Here is an 18,838-nt window from a genome sequence, read left to right as displayed (position 1 = left end):
AGAACTTTCCATTCTGTTCATTCTAAAAAAGAGTCTAGGCTTTATTAAAACTGCTGGGCTATTCTGCATTTCCCAGTTAACAAACTGGTCATGAATCTAGCACTAGAACAAAGAGCAGGTGCCAGGATCTCCCACATCACTTAGCACCTAAAATCACTGCCAGACTAGCAGACCTGCCCAGTGCTACTCTAGCCTAGGACAAGACATCTGAAAGGTGCCAACCAGGAGGCAGACTGGAGGAGGCAGACCCTAACCTCCTCTGTTTCTAAGCTCTCTACACTCTCAAGCTCCTAGAACAGCATTTCAGATCCAGTGTTTTAGCAAGGTTCTCACTGTTTTCCTTGCTTCCTGACAAACCACCTGTGACACATCTCTCAGCCAGCATGTTCATCTTGATCAGCCATCTCATTAATGAGCAGTTTCTCCTTGTTGCTTCATGATAAAGTAGCATGATGGGTGCCATAGATTTTTAATTCTTCAAATCACTCAGGTCCTGGCAAGCCAATGAGAATTCAGCAGAGGATAGTCAGGGGTTATAGCTTTGTTTGGATTTGTTCTGCTTTTAAAAAACATTTGGATCTTCATGTGGAGAGGTTGTGAACTCTGGTGTGTGAACTTCTCACTCAGGATAGTGCATGTATGAAGCCTGGGAAAGATGCACAAACACAGGTTTCTTTCTGAGGGAATGGATAAACTTGGCTGATAACCCACTGTTCCTGTAGATCAGTGAGATAAATGTTGGAGCAAGTCACACTCTCTCTGACCCCAAGCTGACCCCAAAGGAATGCTTAACTGTGTCCTTCAAGTTTTTGTCATTAAGACAAATCCTTGTGGCCACTGAAACATCTGGATTAAAATATGGGTTTTCCTCATGATGTAGCAAGAATAAACACTGACAGCATTGAAAGTTATCATCAGAAAAGAGTGTAAAAAATCTCTTGACAAATTTGTTCATTTTGGGTCTTACTCTGAGTTCAGAAAAGCACAAAGACCTTGTTTCAGACAACAAAACATGGGCATGATCCTGTCCAGCACTGGGCCTGTTTCCTTTAGACATACAGCTGCAATAAGCCAGCCCTGCTGACCTTTATTGAAACTTACACATTTTTAGGCAATGCTGAGAGCCATTGATTTTATCTTGGCTGGATATTTAATTCCATCTTAAAAACAGCCTTAAGAAGCCAGAGTAGCATTTCATTCCTTAAACATGTAATTAAGCAGGTAAAACTCAAAGTATAAAGTGACTGAAAGTGATTCAAATAAAAATAATCTACCAGTGACCAGACAGAGCAAGGTGTGAGGGGAAAGGCCTAGTTATTAAGGTTTCAGACTGGAAAGGCGAACTCTCAAGTACTCTCCTCCAAGGAGCATCACCTTGAGTAAGCAGCAGTGACTCAGTCTACTCGCCCAAGTAATGGGAAGAACAGAGTCCAAGCTCCTAAAAACACTGTAAAAGTATTAAGATTTTCCACTGGGGATTCAAGATGTGTTAAAAGCAATTGACTGAGCAGAAGTACATCTCATAGAGTGTGCAGACACTGCATTCTTCCCTGCATGCGTGTACTGCCCTTCACGCATAGCTTGCCCACGCTCTTTTGAAAGCTCAGTGCTCAGCATCTGACCAGAAAGAGCTTATTAAGCCGTCAGCAAAGGCTTTAAAATTTAAGAGCTGACTGGCTTCCTTCAAATGCCCATTTCTGCCAGTACCTGCCTAGGCAAGGAGCATCTGTCCAGTTATAATCTGCACAACAGAAATTCATCTGCAGCCATTTATCTTTCAAGTACCCTTACACCAGCAGAGACCCAGTGAGATGCAACCAAACACTAAAATAACCCTTGCAAACACAGCTCACAAGTTCCCATAGAGAAAAGGCGCTGCAGCAGCAATGGAAGAGCAACGCTGCCATCTGCAGACTCTCAGAATTGCAGCCTCCTTATTTGGGAAGATCAGCCCATGTATCGATGCCATGCTATCCTGCATTTTATCCTTTATAACTACCTCCAAATGTGTTTGTGGAGCACACTGCACCAGTGGCCAAGGCAGGAAAATTTCAAACCATGCTTTAGGCTCATTTATGACACATACGGGAGAGGCATTATGCTGTCATAGTTCTATGGAGCAGTGATCATGGCACAGGAAAACTGGCAGAACACACTGGTGAGGATGAAGAAGTTAATCTTTATTAAAGATATTAAAGTTCAGCTGAAACCTCCTTACAAATGCTGAACAGTACATGGCACAAAAAACTGCATCAGAGAAAATTCTGCACATTGATGAATATACCAGAACTACTCTAAGTCTGCCATTAGTAGGAGATGATCACTGCTACAGAACTGTTTGCCTTGTGATAGGGAAGGACAGGACTGTGTGATTCATAAAACGACTTTTACACACAAAAAAAAGTATGATTTTTCAGGCTATTATACTATAAACGTGGCAGATGAAGACCCTCTTTCTTTCGTGACCATGTTTTAATCCATGTGCAAATATACAACTTGAGTAATATAAAAGAATCAAACATAGCATAATTAACAGACTAACATTCAGACAGTTTATTGGGTAAGAAGAAAGGCCAGGAGGTGCTTTAGGACACATTAACATATGGGCTACAGATCTGTTCATCTACCAGTGCACACTCATCACACTGCAATACAGCTCATCAAGAGAGACCTGAAAGAAGTTTCTAAAGTTTATATTTGGAGAAAGTAGCATGAGACAGGGAAGAGTGGGGTAGGGGAAGAGACCCAGCATCTTCATCACAAAGCAAACCAATAAATGAATCTCTCTTACTACTCAATGATTATATGTGAAGATTATTTTGGCCTAATTACATTGGTTAAGTCACCCTTTACATTAGTTCGTATCTAAAATGTTTTCTAGTACTAATAAGCTTTTTGGAAAGCACACAGAGATAAAGCACTTTTTACTTTCAAAGCTCTCTATGACAATGATGTCAGCTCAGCATCCCTGTGAGGTAGGCAAAAATTAGCTGTTTTCTGAGACAGAAGTTAAATGACTTCCTCAAAACCATGGTGTAGTGGTTTGGTTTGCTAAACCATGACACACAGTGAAGAATGTGTTAGTTATTACTCATATCCTTAAGAACCTGGAACGATACTGTTTTTCAGAGGGAATTGGAAGTAACCAGCATCTGGAGTAAGGAATTACAAAATTTTCATCTCCGTTTTACTATTAAAATACTTTGAATCCCCCCTACCTTGGAAAGCGTTCCACACTCAACTTTTTGTACTAATGAGCTGTTTCATCTCAGTAACAAAAAGCATTGGTCCTTTCCAGCCCTAAGTAGACATCCTACCCAGGCAAGGGTAGCCAAGATACAATAAGAGTTACGTACTCTACGGCACCAATGACCTTCTCATCATTACAATTACGGTTATCAAAGATACAAGCCAAGTTACTTTAAGGAATTTATCTGGAGTACTCTAGTTTTTGTAAAAGAAGTAGAGAAAAGGTAACTAACCATTCTTTGAAACGGAAAGCTATTTAAAACCAAGCTATCATAAAATGAAGCACACAGCTGCTACAAAGGGCGGGATTAACCCAGTAGACGCGCATATCCCCAACTGCAGGGTTAACAGGTTTGTCAGCTCAGCCCTTATCCCTACAAAAGCTTTTGGTTTGCAGAAATGTGAAATGTGTCTTGGAGCCAGGCTCTTCTTCATTCTGTAGGTCCACAAAGAAGCAACAGTAGAAACTCTGTTGTGTATATCTGCATTGAAAACAGTTTCCAAAACCTTCTGGATATCCCCCTCCATCCGAGCTGAACTTTTGCATTTTCTCCTTGTATTTTTAATCCTAACAAGTATTTTGCTGTAGAAAGCAGTTGCTGAAGCCCATCTCTTCTTGTCCTTTGCCTATCCAGATTAGAGAGATCATCTGCCCATTTTAATAAATAAAAGATGAAATTGTGTCTCTTTAAACAGGCCTGCAAAGACTCCTTCCCATTAACTTCAGCTCAGATGTAACTGCTGGGTAACTAACACTGGATAACATGAAGCCATAAAACCAGTCTCTAAACAGCTGTACCATGTAATCTGGTACCATTAACTCAGCTTTACTGCTGTCAATACAACCACTAATGGGACACTTGGCTCTTCCAGATGAACATCACGAGGGCATAACTTACCTATGACAGATGCAGGGGAATACCATGTGAGTTTATTGCTAGTTTATTGCTCGTGTGTAAAAGCCCTTCATACAGTGGTTCACACACACACTTGTTCAAAAGGAAGGCTGTGACCTGGCACCACCAGCTCTAGTTCAACACCTGTGTCAATTCCTCTGAGCTTTCCACAGCTCCTGCAAACAAGCTTTTCACTAAAACCTGTGTATAGGTACTAAATAAAACAGAAGAGAATTCAGTTGCCACTAAGTAATATGGTACAGATCAAATCCTTCTTTGCACTGGAAGGCACATGTTTTCCCCATTATGTTTAGCATGTTTTTCACACAGCTACATAACTGCTGAAACAATCAATTCTCCAAAGGGCCACGTGAACAGCAAGTGGCAAGATCTGCAGGAGAAAACAAAGCAACACTGTAAGGTATAAAGTGGGGAAAAGTTGTGGGGAACTTCCCTTCAGTGATCTCTTAATTGTGATTCAGTGACACAAACTCTGGACTCCATTAGGAAAAATCATGTTAATAAAATTGGTTTCTTCCCATTTCCAGTCCTTCTTTTTCTGCAGAGCCAATGCAATAATTCAGATTTGTTTTTTCTAACACTGTATCTTTCTTCTTTGCTGAACTGGGCTTCTTAGAATAAGACGTTTCAGTATAATGCTGTGGGTCTCTAAAATAGCAGAGAAAAACAAGTGAAAAAATATTTTTTTAATCCATTTGTTTTCCACCTATGTATCCATTAATCCATAGCTAGTCAGAGAAATCTGGCACTTTTGTCAGCTCCCCCTCAACTCAAAACCTGTCATTTCAGAGAGTAAATTCTAAGCAAACACCAAAATGGAAACCATTTGTTTTTCTACCCATTGAGGGCTTTACAGCTGCATTTACAGCTTCAGCTTTTGTAGCACAATACAGATTTACTGGTTTTGGCTTAAAGTTTGTGCAGTGGTCTAATCGTGCTCCATTTTAGCACCACAACCAACAGAGATTTATAACTTTGAAATTTCCAGACTATATGGAACAAGCAGAAGCAATAGTTTAGGAATCAGTATCTAGCGCATTTCAGGGGGCTTGGAAATAAAAGCTCAAAATTTGGCTAGGAAAAACAAAACAAAAATTAAAACATACAACAGATGAAGATGAACTATGCTTACAAGAGAGTGAAGTAATGGCATCTACGTTGTGATGCTAAACATTTGGCAGTGTTTTCTGATTCCCACAGGGGAGCCACTGAACTCCTTCACCACGGTAAGAAAAGGAGTGATAAGAGTAATCATTGTGCTTGTGAAGTGAATGGAGAGTGTGACCTGAGGCTCTTTCATTGAACTGAAAGTGAAAAAATTAGGTGGCAGAAGGATGAGGTTCTTTAAACATTTCCTTGACCTTATGTTGCCTTGCTCCTCAAAGCAAAGCCACACAGTTCACCCTTTCTGAAGAACTGATGAATCACTTTTTTTGAAGTCTGCTGTGTAGCTATCCAAGACCAGAAATCATAACGTTCACTATCAACAGTGCAAGGTGGTCTTTCTATTCTTCTCACTGTCCATAATGGGTCATTTACTCATAACATCCACTGTTAATTGGCATGACTAGTGAATAATGAGGCCTGACTCTACAGCTGTTTTCACAGTTTGGGCAGAGCACCAGCTGGTGCCAATGTAATGCCAAAAACATAGAAAAGCCCCAGCAGAAGATTGAGTTTGGCTGTCCGTTGAGGAATTTTGCTGAAGCTCTGACTCCGGAACTGTCTTTCCAGTGAAAATGCCATTGGGATGGTGAGCAGTGGCAATGCCATGCTGATGGTATAGCGTGTGGCCAGCACACAGAAGATCAGGTAGGGCAAGAAGAGCAGCACAGCGTAGAGAACATAGGAGAAGGTGGGGCCAATGAGGATGGCCAAGGTGACAATTCCCGCCTGCCGGTCCGACTCCATGTCCCGTGTGTTGTTGCTGTGCAGGATAGCCTCAGTACTGAGGGCCAGAGGGACAGCGTAGAGCAGGGGTGACACAGACAGGTAACCAACCTGCACTGCATGGGCAAACATGACAGCCAGGGGCCCAAAGGTGATCAGAATCACCACGTCACCAAGCGCAACGTATTTAAATCCAATTCCTGTGGCAAGACACAAGAATAAAATCAAGCATCATCAAACAATTCAAATGACAGAAGAGAATGGATGACATAACAGTTCAGCCTCTTCCTGTAGGAATATTGCCAAACAACCAATACACATGCAGCTATGGACAAGAAACATATTATCTCCTTTTTGAAAGATAACAAAGGAAAAGCAGTTTCTGGATTTCTCCAGACAAACAATGTAACAAAAACTAAGGGCCAGGTTTTAATACCCATCTAGAAGTACCTGTTTCTGCAGAAATCTATGGAAATAAGGTACAGCGTGATCATGCATACTAGAAGCTGATCCTGAAGAAATACAGGAAATGCTCAGAACAAAATGCAAAACTGACAAGACTCTTTCAGGGAAACCCACATAACTGAAAGTGTGACAGTTTGAAACTAAGTTGTTTGTTCTTCTCCTAGTAATGATGTTTGTATCTATCCAACACAGGAAGACACAAAAATATCCTTGTCTTATTAAGAAGAATCACAAACTGTTCAGCATTCATAGTGAAGCTTCATCTAAATAATAACAAAACGTTCCAAAACAAAGTAACATTCCCACCTAAGGAAAGAAAAGATGCCACTAACTACACTGCTAAAGGATACGAGATAAACATCACAGAAAGGTTCAGCAATAGTTCTGATAAGCATCTAATGCCATATATGTAAATAATAATGCCTCAACACCACTATCCAGCTGAAGATCTTAGCATGACTCTTCCCACAACATTCAGTTGCAAAGAATGCAAGTTTATGTACCAGTACTTCAAGAAATACCACAAACATCTTATAGCAGTGCACGAGATAGATCACGTGTGTCTTCTAGAAACCTTTGACAATTCAGCTGATTCTATCACATCTACATTCAGATTCACAACAAACGGGATGCAGCACTTACCTCCGGTATAAAGGAAGGAGCTGGAAAGTCCTCCAAAGTAAATCAGGGCCAGGTGCTCCAGCTTGAGCGTGGAGACAGCATAGAGCCCAGCAGCACAGATACAGCCCACAGTGTAGAGGAAGACTCCAAACCGGACTACATCCTGCGGCTCCAAAATCTGGTCCACCAATGTCCTGTCATCACTTTTCTTGTGATCGATGCCTTTGGAAAAGTCATAGTAGGTATTCACCAAGTTGCCGGCCCCATGCACAGCCAGGACGGTCACGGCGCTTCCCACCAGCAACCCGGGGTCGAGTGCTCCCTCGGCCCGGTACGCCAGCGCGCTGCCCAGCGCCACAGGGGTCAGAGAGGCACTGAAGCTCCAGGGCCGGAGCGCTAGCACATAGGCTGCACACTTGTGTCTCCATCTGCCGGGGGCGGCCCCGTCAACGCCCGCCAGCGCCGAGCCGCTGCCGTTCCTTTCGTTCCCGCGAGGGCTCTCGGCGCTGATACTGATCTTCTGCACCAGGTCTGCTGGTCCCATGCTCGCCCCGCCGTCTCGCAGCAGCAGCACCTAGAAGGGGAAGGGCCGCGCGTTAGCGGGGCGGCAGGGCCCGGGGGGAACGAGGGACGCCGCCGCCATAGCGGCCCGTGGGGGAGACGAGAGCGCCGCCATTACCCGCCCTACCACGACCGCCAGCCCTCCCGGCCTCGCCACCCCCACGGCCTAACGCGAGGGGTTCCGCACCCGCCGGCACCTCCCAAAGTACAAATTAAAAGGAAAATTAAGCGGCCCACGGCGTCACGCGCGGCGGCGAGGGGTCACCCCGCAGCACACGCCAGCACCACGATTCACGTCATAGCCGCCACGGAGCGCCCGACACCCGGCACAGACACAACCGGCCTTGCTTCTGTCACGGGTAGCCGGACACATTTCAGCGGAACACACGGGGCACGGCATGGCAGCGCCCTGCTCGTTTTGCGCATGCGCAAGGCACACACAGGGCTTACACCCGGGACATGGCTTGCGCTGGGAAGGACCTTAAAGCTCATCTCGTTTCACCGTCTGCCATGGGCAGGGACACTTTCCACTGTCCCAGGTTGCTCCAAGCCCCGTCCAACCTGGCCTTGGACACTTCCACGGATGGGGCAGCCACAGCTTCTCTGGGCAACCTCTGCCAGGACCTCCCCACTCTTACAGGGAAGAACATTTTCCTAACATGTAAACTAAATTTCCTCTCTTTAAGTCTGAGCCCATTCTCCCTTGTTCCTGGTGAAGAGTCCTTCCTTGGCCTCCTTGTAAGCCCCTCCAGATACTGGAAGGCTGCTCTGAGATCTCCACACAACCTTCTCTTCTTCCATAGAGATGCTCTAGTCCCGTCGCCCCACTATGTGACAGCACCACACAGCTCGCTGTCACTTGCTGAGGGTGCCTCAATCCCATTGTCTGTATCGCCGACAACGTTGCTGAATACTATCAACCCCAGTACCACCCCTGAGGGACACCACTCGTCCCTGGTCTCCATGGGGATAATGAGCCGCTGACCTCAACTATTTACGTGCGGCTATCCAGCTAGTTCTTTATCCACCGAGTGGTCCATCCGTCAAATCCATGTCTCCCCAGTTTAGAGACCACGATGTCGTGCGGGACAGTGCTAAACGCTTCGAAAAAGCCCAAGAAGATGATGCCGGTTGCTCTACTCCATCCACCCATGCTGTAGCCCGGCCATAGCCGGCGCCTCACGGAAGGGCGGAAGCCAGCATCGAAAAGGTGGGCCTACTGAGCAAGCCCAGCCACTCTATTGGTTAGACGTACTGCCAGTCATTAATGATTTGCTTGATGATTGGTCGGAAGGCGATTGTCCTTGCGGTTCCTTGGGAAAGGGGCGGAGCTTTGAGCTCTTCTTCCCCCTTCCTCTTTTTCTATTGGTCAGAGATGATGCCGATCACCGCGTTCCTGGGAGCCTATTGGCCAGCAGCGGCTCGCCGGCCCTGCAGGCGCGGTGGTAGGGCGGGCACGGGGCCCGGAGTAGGGGAGCCGGCGGCGGCAGGGGCGGCGGCGGGTGAGTGAGAGCGGCGGTGCCTCCTATCATCATCGTATCCCCTTCCCCTCACCTCCCACTTCCTGCCCGGTCTGACCTTGCCCGAGCCCCCGGCCGCGCGGTGGTGCCGCCTGCGGCCTCGCCGGCCGTGCCCGCCTTCCCCCGCCTCACCCCTCCCTCACTCCCGGCCTGCGGAGCTCCCACCCCCGGCGTCGGGCCTGCCGGGTCCTGTCCGCCGGGTTCTGTGGCCTTGAGGGAATCCCAGGCACGGACACCGGGCTGGGGCAATGGGTAGCAGCAACCCTTGGCTGCTCTTTGATCTGGGGAGCCTCTCCTGGCTCCTGCCAGTAGCCACCTCACCTATGGTCCCGCTGGATGTCTGTGACCGCGTGTGGAATATTTGGGGAGAAGCAGTTGAAGTTCTAGTGTCAGTGCCTGGTTTGGTCTTATGTAACCTGAATATCGGGGGGGGGGGGGGGCGTCAAGCATCTGAAATATTTTTAACGTAAAGAAAGGCTCCTGAGAAAGTTTGTTTATGCGTTATGCTAGGAAACCCCCTGTTGCAATGATTGGTGTTGCTATAACTGGACTTCCCATCTCTAAATATCTTCTGGAGGATGTAACACTTGCCAGGCCCTCAGTACTCTCTTCCTTGTGTTGGTGTAACACTGAGATTTCTGTGGAGAAACTTGGATGAAAGTGTTCAGGGAGGAGTCAGATATGATAGTGATATAATCCTGGGAATGATTGTGCTTACTTACAGTAGGTAATTGCAAACCCTAGTTTGACCCTGCTGTTTTTCAGCCCTTGCATGACCCTTGATTTAGGATTAGGTCACCATTAGGTCACCTACTGCAATGTATTTTGGTATTTGAGGAACTAGAGAGCAAATAGGCTGGGGGTCAAGATATGTGGTAATACAGTTTTATCATGGAGTTTAAGGCCTAAGGAATACAGTCATTACTTGTAATTTTATGGTCTACTGACACAGCATCTTTATGTGTATTTTGGAAACAGTCAGGAGGGACAGCCTTAAGAAGGAAGCTCAGAGATTTCAATTCAAGCAGTAAAAAATATGTCTCTCTGAAGAATTTACAGGAATTGATGCCCCTGAGCCCCAGCATACTACCACCATGTCGGGCACTGTGTCCATTCTCCAGCAATTTGCCAATGGCTTGAAGAGTCGCAGCGAAGAGACAAGGGCAAAAGCTGCCAAGGACTTGCAGCATTATGTCACCATGGAGCTGCGTGAGGTGAGTGCTGCAAATGGGATTATTTATCCTTGTGTATCATGTGAGTGTAGAGCATGGGCTGGGTGCCTTGGCAATGGAGATTTTTGGAATATGGAAGCTGGTCTTAGAGAGGAGATGGGGCACAGCAGGGAACTTATCTTTGCCCCCTGGCATGTAGGAGAGGTGAGCGAGTTGGTGACACAAATGGGTAGTCAAGTACCAGAATAAGTAAGCTTGTTGCATATAGGGCACAAATAAGAGAAACAATTTTGAGTTCATAATGTATGGTTGATGTAATTTCTTTCTGTTTAAGTGGCATAAGAAGCATTGTCTTCATGGAGGTTTTGGGGCAGGAGGGAGGGAGAGAATGCTGAAAGCTGATTTGAACTTTTTGCTTTTACAGATGAGTCAGGAAGAATCTACCAGGTTTTACGATCAGCTGAACCATCACATATTTGAGCTTGTCTCTAGCTCTGATGCAAATGAAAGGAAGGGTGGCATTCTGGCAATAGGTGAGTAAAAGCACATAATGCTTTTGATGAGTTTTTTCTTCATGCAAATATCTTTAGGGACAGATTTTCAAAAGGAATGAGCTTTAATACTCGGGGCCTGATGTCTGACAGCTCAGTATGCTGGGTGTGTTTTAGTTGCTGGGCTCTGAAAATCTTTGTGAAGTATCAGCATGGGAGCTGCTGAGGAGGGCTGAAAACCTGGTGGTTAATGGGCCCTGAGCTCTTCTGGGAGTTAAGCATCAAATGTGAACGCTGAGCATGTGAAAATTTTGTTCTGGAGTTGAGCTGAGAACACTTTTTGCTGCCCATTTATATGTATCAGGGTAGGCTGACTTTCTCAACTCTTTTCCATCTGCAGAGATTGATTCTTGTTATTTAAAATTTACCTGGTTCCATAACAGCAGCTTCCATCCCCAAGAGGGGCTCACATAGCTTCTGCTTTGATTCTGATCAGCCTCTCCATCAGTGGCTCTGTCTGTGTGTTCACTGTGAGATTGCAGAACTGCCTGAATCCTCACTATTGGAGAAGTCAGCTTGCATAAATACTTTGCCTTCCAAGCAAGTAGCCTGTATTGTAGCAGCTACTTCTTTAATAGCCAAAGAGATGTTTATGGTTTAGGCTCATAGACATAATCATCCAATCCCAATGTTTGAAGGCAGCATAAATGCCTTAGAGAAATCTTTGTTACTAACATCAGATCTTAAGCTGACAGTATCACTTTTGAATTGTTTCTGTGAATTTAGTGATGTTGAAAGGTGCCAGCTTGACAACCCTGGACACTGATGGCCTCTTTATCTACAGAGGAGCTACAACCCAGGCCCTGGCAGCAAAAACTTCTGCCGTGCTGGTGCCTGATGAAGTGCCTCCACCCTGGCCAGGAGAGACTGTCTCTAGGGCTGAGGAGGAGATAATTTCCTTGGTCCATTCAGTCTTTGGCTTTTCTTGTGAGGTGGACCAGCCATAGTAGTTGCATGTGGATGGATGTTTTTCTATTAGGAATGGGTCTGTGATCCCAGGGTGAATTATTTTTTTCTCTTTTAAAACTAAAAATGGGGAAAATCTATGAGGCTACCAGATGCATTTTCCTGCTCACTTAAAAAGTTCAGGCTCAAAAGAATGGTGGCCCTTTCCTACTGCTTGATTTTTTTTTTCCTGTGGATTTGCAGTTTAGGAGGACTTAATGGGAATCTTTAAGCAATGTTTAGGGAATAGTGGCTCTCATCCAGGGATTACCTACTGTCTGCCTCACTGACTCTTGGGGAGAACTGCAGCATTGCTCCCTTTCTCTGCAGCAAGCCTTATTGGTGTTGAAGGAGGTAATGCCACCCGTATTGGCAGGTTTGCCAACTACCTGAGGAACCTCTTGCCATCCAATGACCCCGTTGTAATGGAGATGGCTTCCAAGGCTATTGGGCGGCTTGCAATGGCTGGTGACACCTTCACAGCTGAGTATGTGGAGTTTGAGGTGAAACGAGCTCTGGAATGGCTGGGAGCTGACAGGAATGAAGGTCGTAGACATGCAGCTGTAAGTGATCCCTTTTTTGTTGTCATGGGATAGTTGGGATTAGTGAACAGTGGTAGGAAATATGCACAGAAATCTGCAGAAAAGCTTTTGTCAGGATGGGAATGGCTGACAATCCATGTCTGAGAATCTGTAATGCTCTCATGGCAGACATAGTGCTGCTTCGTTGCTTCTCCATTAGCCCAGTGACTAATGAAGACCGAGACACAGTTATGCTAGGAATTGTCAGAGTGTGGAAATGGAAATAGCTCACAGACATCAACAGTCTAAACAAATGGTACTACACTGTAAAAGTTATGAGGTTTGTCTCTGTGTGCTCATCTTCCAGACTGTTACTGTTTCCCTCCCCACCTCCAGGTTCTTGTCTTGCGTGAGCTGGCAATCAGCGTGCCTACCTTCTTCTTCCAACAAGTGCAGCCATTCTTTGACAATATATTTGTGGCTGTGTGGGATCCCAAACAGGCCATCCGAGAGGGAGCTGTCTCTGCCTTAAGAGCCTGCCTTATCCTCACCACACAACGGGAGCCAAAAGAGATGCAGAAGCCCCAGTGGTACAGAGTAAGAAAATAACTTTGTTTTGAAGCAGCCCCTCATAATGCAATGAAGATGATGAAGTGCCAGTTTTCAGAAAAGCTGGCTAAACTAAGAACCTGTGTCACCTTTGTCAGTACAAACTGCCTCTCCTTCAAAGGGTTGAAAATATAATGGCTTCCAAAGTGAGTAGTTCCTTTAGCCTACTACTGTAAAAGTAAGCAAGACTTAACTCCTTCAAGAATATATTGTTCTGTCTGCGCCTCATCTTCAGCTGTTGAACTTGACCTAGTTTTACAGTCATGCAGTTATCTAGTGTCATCTCTTACTAGTAGAGGGTTTTATTTGTGTAGATATAACATGAGTGAGAAAGGTAAGAATTCTTTTGCCTGAACCTTTGCTTTGCTGCTGTTGCCACATGAATTCAAGCTTTGTGATATGAAATAAGTTTTGGACAGTGCAGTCAAATGTTGTGAACTTGGATTTCTTGTAATCAAGTAAATGCTGCAGATACTGATGAAGCTGATACCATGCTGTTTGATTAGTGCTGTTGAAAATGCTTTGCAGCAGTGTCCACAACTTCTGGATGAATCAGAATTTTCGTGTGTTATATTTCTGTTATTACTCAGTTGAGGTTTGTGGCTACTCTTGGAAAATTCAGAACATCAGTAACTCTTGACTGGCAGTACTACCTCATTCTCACAGGCTTTGTTTCTGCATTATCACTGAGATTTTTTTCTTTTCCCCCAAGCATACATATGAAGAGGCTGAGAAGGGCTTTGATGAGACTTTGGCCAAAGAGAAAGGAATGAATCGTGATGACCGAATCCATGGTGCCTTACTGATCCTCAATGAGCTAGTGAGAATCAGCAGTATGGAGGGAGAGGTGAGCAAAGGAACAAGGTGGGGATTGACTGAGAGTGTATAGCAACTCTGCAGTCTGTGGAAATATCCCATAGTGTTGCAATGGGGTTGTTGGGTGGAAAACTCATCTGAACATGGAGTCGAGCATTAAAGTGTGTCAGAGGAATAACAGGGACAAGTTTGGGCTGAAGAGGTATTAATCTCCGATGGAAAGGCTATTAACTTGATTAAATACACGGAAAAAGATTTTTCTATGGAATGAGGACTCTGTTGCATGTTAGATACCCAAATATTTTTGCTGGATTTTACTCAGTTGATCTTTTACAGCCATTGGGATATTGATTATACAGGATGCTATTCAGGAGATTTGGGTAGCACTGTACTGGGAGTGTCTTATTCAGTTACTTTTTATTTTTTTAATGCTTCTCTACTTTGTCCAGCGCCTTAGAGAGGAGATGGAAGAGATCACTCAGCAGCAGCTTGTGCATGACAAGTATTGCAAAGACCTGATGGGCTTCAGTACCAAGCCTCGCCACATTACTCCCTTCACGAGCTTTCAGTCTCTTCAGCCATCTCAGTCAAACGCTTTGGCTGGTCTTCTGGGGTACAGTGCTCACCAAGGAATTATGGGTTTTGCAACCTCACCTGTCCCAGCAAAGTCTACTTTGGTAGAAAGTCGATGCTGCAGGGATCTAATGGAAGAGAAATTTGATCAAGTAAGTGTTCTTCAACTTGTCTACCAACATTCTTAACATCTGTTCTTGCAGAGGAATTGTCCTCTGTGCTTACTTAGCAGGCAATACTGCCTAGTATTGAACTGAGCCTTCAAAACTCAAGAATTATATATATCATGACTTTGTCATTGTCTCTCTTGGGGCAAGTGATTTACTTCCTTTGGAAGCAGTCTTAATTATCCATTTCTTTGATGGACTCTGAAGCCAAATGTCAGTAGAATGCCTAAAAGCACACAGCTAATAAACGTTTGTGCATTACTGCCAGTGGCCATCCTTCAAAGCCTAATCTATTTCCTTCCAGGTCTGCCAGTGGGTTCTCAAGTGCAGAACCAGCAAAAATTCTTTGATCCAGATGACGGTTCTCAATCTGCTACCACGGTTGGCAGCTTTCCGTCCTTCAGCATTCACAGGTGACAAGACAGATGGTTGGATGTTAGAAGTGTTGCTGAATTTGGACTGGAAGTTATCCAGTTCTCTTTGGTCCAGATGAACATGTGCAAGGAGTGCTGCACACCAAATGTGGTTCTTGTCAGATGAGCACATTCCTCTGTGGGAGGACAGTCTTTTTTTCTCAATAAGTGTGACTTGATGGCTGATGCCAAATTGTTGATGAAGAAAATGGATTGAAACCTATTGTCAGAATTTGGTGATCAATACCATAAGACATAAAGACCTCCTTTTTTTGTTTTCTCCTCAGTATGTCAGACTTAGAGGAGAATTCTCTCTTGCTCTCACTTAGTATATCCCAAATATCAGTAGAGTTCTCTTCCTTTTTCCCTGTTGTATATGCTAGGAAATACCTGCCAGCTTTAAAACAATTGATTTATCAAGCAAGTTTAGGAGAGTATTAGAATTGGAGACAAGTCACCAAGCTGCTCTTAGTGGCTTGAAACAATCTTTGTGTTAATTACTCCAAATTTCCAGTCAATCACTATGAAACCAAGATGCTTGGCTCTTATATGTGTATAAAACCTGTTGCACTGGGGGTGTTTTATAGCTCTTTTATTCTGATTTTTCTTTTTAAAAACAAAGCCTTCTGTAGTTTGAAATTTTTATTATATGGTGACATATTTGCCACTGATCATGTCATCAAATTTAATATGACTATGTCTGTTTTCTAGTTTTACACTTGTAAAAGTTTAGTTGCAAATGTTATGCAACTGTATAAACCTAAATGAATTCTAATGTCTGTATTGTTTTCTGTTGTGGGCAGCTGATCAGTATCTTCCAGACACCATGAATCATGTTCTCAGTTGTGTGAAGAAGGAGAAGGAGCGAACAGCAGCCTTCCAGGCCTTGGGTTTGCTTTCTGTGGCCGTGAGGTCTGAGTTTCAAGCTTACTTGCCAAAAGTCCTGGAAATCATAAAAGCAGCTCTTCCCCCAAAGGACTTTGCCCACAAGTAAGTATGTGGAAGTTAGAGGAAGAAATGGAAACACTTGCTCTTTATATAATTTTTGTAATGTGGGATCAAATTCTTATATTAAAATCAGAAATATTTCTGTAAGACTGATAACACAGAAGTAGGATGAGGAAAGATGTCTGAAAAATAGCAGCTCCTTGTAGTTATGTGGTCCCTTTCCAGGAGGCAGAAGTCTGTGCAGGTTGATGCCACAGTCTTCACCTGCATTAGTATGCTGGCACGAGCCATGGGACCCAGTATCCAGCAGGACATCAAAGAGCTTTTGGAACCTATGCTGGCTGTGGGCCTGAGGTAAGCATAAATACATTTTCCTGTTAGCCACAGGATGGCATTGTTGAACATACAGAGTGAGATCTTCAAAGCTTCAGATTGAGAAGGAAGATTATTGCTTTTAAGTGATCTTTCAGAAGCAGTAAAGCTGTTTCAGAAGAAGGGTATGTTTCAAATGTTAATGTGTCTGTTGAGTTATGTAAGAGAATTCATATCTCAGTAAAGAAATATTTTTGTAGAAAAAGGAGATTTCTTTTGAACTAGTTTATTTTCCATTATTCAAACACATTTGGCAGCAACCTGCAAAATTTTTGAAAGCATCTGACAGCCAGCAGATTTGTGCCATATCAAACTGGCAGGGAAGGAGAGCTGAAATGCTGAATATTTGCTCCCAGCTTCTTTCACCTTTGGAGCTGACAGTTCTTATTGGAGGAATTAATGAAGTTGTTAGTATGGAAAGGTGTGGAAAAAAATTTCAGGCAGCACAAGGCTGTTTAAATTATATTAATATTGTCACCTGGAAGTGAATTTAGTTGCTTTTATGTTTAAAAAGTATAAGTGTAAGAAGTAATTTGGATTTGTAACAGTATTATAGCAACACTGACTAATGTAGTGATGTGTGCAGCAGTCCTAGGACTTCACTCACCAAGTTTATACAAGAAGGTCATCTCTTGCCTCAGTTCACACAAGGACCCTGTGCTCTGCTGGCAGGTGTTGCTGTCATATGCGAATGCCCACAATTATATTCCGATTGGCAAAGGCATAAATAAACAAAAAGGTGAAATATGCACATCATTGTTTCTTTTCTAATGACTTTTGCTTGCTTCTCGCCCTCAGCCCTGCTCTAACAGCTGTGCTGTACGACTTGAGCCGTCAGATCCCGCAGCTGAAGAAGGATATCCAGGATGGGCTGCTGAAAATGCTCTCTCTTGTTCTGATGCACAAGCCTCTGCGACATCCAGGCATGCCAAAGGGCCTTGCCCACCAGCTGGCCTCCCCCAGCCTCACCAACATCCCAGAGGCCAGTGATGTGGGGAGCATCACCCTTGCCCTTCGTACACTTGGTAGCTTTGAGTTTGAAGGTAAGATGAAATAAGGAAGCAGGGGGCAAGGGCATATGGGATATAAACACTGGTGCTTTGGAGTAGAATACAAGTAGCAGGAAAATTCTGGGAGCACGTTCTTTAAACTCCTGGTAAAACTGGTAATTGAGGTGTAAACCTGTGTTTAATGCCCCATCATCTTCTTTTCAGGCCACTCCCTGACTCAGTTTGTTCGGCATTGCGCAGATCACTTCCTGAACAGTGAACACAAGGAGATCCGGATGGAAGCAGCCCGCACTTGCTCTCGCTTGCTCACACCCTCCATCCACTTGATCAGTGGCCATGCCCATGTGGTCAGTCAGACAGCAGTGCAGGTCGTGGCTGATGTCCTCAGCAAACTGCTTGTAGTTGGAATAACTGACCCAGGTTAGTGTGGGATTCAGAGAATAGGGTTCTCCTACCACGTGTTAATTCTATCGTGTGAGCAGGTGATGATATTAAGAATAGAATTTGTAATAGAATTGGAATGTATTTGCCACTAAACTAAGCTGTCACTCTTGGTAAATTAGAAAAAAAAGTCTCCCAATTTCTTTTTCCACATCTTGATTTTCGAGATATTAGTACAATGCTAGTGAAAAATGCTCCAACTGTGCCCTTGGTAATCCTTTGAACAAAGTAGAACCCTGAGACCCCTTTTGCTGCTGTTCTGAGTCATGGCCTTCAATTTTAGGAAGGAATAGGTCCTTCTTGTTGAATCTTTGTACTTCTTTTTTTTTATTCTTTTAGTTGAACTCATCTCAGGTTGCCACATAGCATCCAAAAGTGACACTTGCAGGTGCAGGATGTTGGCACTGTAGTGACTTGGTTATTGGGGCATGTTGAGCAGCACAGAGATTTCTGGGCTGACCTGTCCTGTTTTTTCTGTGTGAAACACTGATACAGTGTCTTGCTCTGGGGAAGCTCATGTGAAGAATTTTTGAGGCTGTTTTGTGAACAAAGGCAAAAAGAGGAACAGGAATTTAGTACATTTAAAGAGAAATAAATGTGTTCTTGCAGACCCTGATATACGTTTCTGCGTGTTGGCTTCTCTGGATGAGCGGTTTGATGCTCACCTTGCCCAGGCTGAAAACTTGCAAGCTCTTTTTGTGGCCCTAAATGATCAAGTGTTTGAAATCCGAGAACTGGCCATCTGCACTGTGGGGCGCCTGAGCAGCATGAACCCTGCCTTTGTCATGCCTTTCCTTCGAAAGATGTTAATCCAGGTAAGGAGGAGGGATGCCTGCAGGGAAAACAGAGTAGTTGTTACTGAGACTAAGGTGGTGTTAAAGAACTGGGCTATCTAGCTGTAAATGCATGGAGAGTGGGGGAATCAATCTCTTTTGTAAAATAGTTATTGCCCAGAATAGTGGGTTTCAGCAAATCTTTCACGTGATAGGTGTTTGGACTGAAGCTCTATGGTTGTTTTGGAAGGGAAAGGAAGGATAGCAGTTGTTATTTCACCCCTAGTCATCATGCCAGAGTGCT

At 44.3% G+C, this 18,838-nt stretch overlaps 2 protein-coding genes across 13 annotated transcripts in view; one reads left to right on the top strand and one right to left on the bottom strand.

Moving 5' to 3' along the window:
- The window catches only part of UBIAD1 (UbiA prenyltransferase domain containing 1), a 99,280-nt gene extending 90,434 nt beyond the window's left edge, over positions 1 to 8,846 (bottom strand). For 3 of the 10 annotated variants that reach the window (XM_069034746.1, XM_069034744.1, XM_069034745.1), the window contains exons 1-2: positions 7,891 to 7,993; positions 7,164 to 7,716 (exon numbers count right to left, since the gene is read on the bottom strand). In XM_069034746.1, coding sequence (XP_068890847.1) covers positions 7,164 to 7,686 — 523 coding nt within the window. In that variant the 5' untranslated portion in view covers positions 7,687 to 7,716; positions 7,891 to 7,993. The other 7 variants (XR_011156158.1, XM_069034747.1, XM_069034741.1 and 4 more) reach the window with 7 other exon arrangements.
- Positions 8,847 to 9,140: 294 nt separating this feature from the next.
- Positions 9,141 to 18,838, top strand: part of MTOR (mechanistic target of rapamycin kinase) — a 64,574-nt gene continuing 54,876 nt past the window's right edge. For 2 of the 3 annotated variants that reach the window (XM_069034656.1, XM_069034655.1), the window contains exons 1-13: positions 9,156 to 9,205; positions 10,274 to 10,437; positions 10,820 to 10,928; positions 12,222 to 12,454; positions 12,809 to 13,009; positions 13,734 to 13,868; positions 14,287 to 14,562; positions 14,882 to 14,990; positions 15,794 to 15,980; positions 16,164 to 16,292; positions 17,109 to 17,353; positions 17,525 to 17,740; positions 18,371 to 18,576. In XM_069034656.1, the coding sequence (XP_068890757.1) occupies positions 10,318 to 10,437; positions 10,820 to 10,928; positions 12,222 to 12,454; positions 12,809 to 13,009; positions 13,734 to 13,868; positions 14,287 to 14,562; positions 14,882 to 14,990; positions 15,794 to 15,980; positions 16,164 to 16,292; positions 17,109 to 17,353; positions 17,525 to 17,740; positions 18,371 to 18,576 (2,166 nt within the window). In that variant the 5' untranslated portion in view covers positions 9,156 to 9,205; positions 10,274 to 10,317. Of the gene's footprint in view, positions 9,206 to 10,273; positions 10,438 to 10,819; positions 10,929 to 12,221; positions 12,455 to 12,808; positions 13,010 to 13,733; positions 13,869 to 14,286; positions 14,563 to 14,881; positions 14,991 to 15,793; positions 15,981 to 16,163; positions 16,293 to 17,108; positions 17,354 to 17,524; positions 17,741 to 18,370; positions 18,577 to 18,838 lie in introns of all 3 variants that reach the window. The other variant, XM_069034654.1, reaches the window with a different exon arrangement.

Source organism: Aphelocoma coerulescens, chromosome 21 (genome assembly GCF_041296385.1).
Source record: "Aphelocoma coerulescens isolate FSJ_1873_10779 chromosome 21, UR_Acoe_1.0, whole genome shotgun sequence".
Lineage (NCBI taxonomy): Eukaryota > Metazoa > Chordata > Aves > Passeriformes > Corvidae > Aphelocoma > Aphelocoma coerulescens.
The sequence above is the reverse complement of the archived record's forward strand: the minus strand, read 5'-3'. Positions and strand labels throughout refer to the sequence as shown.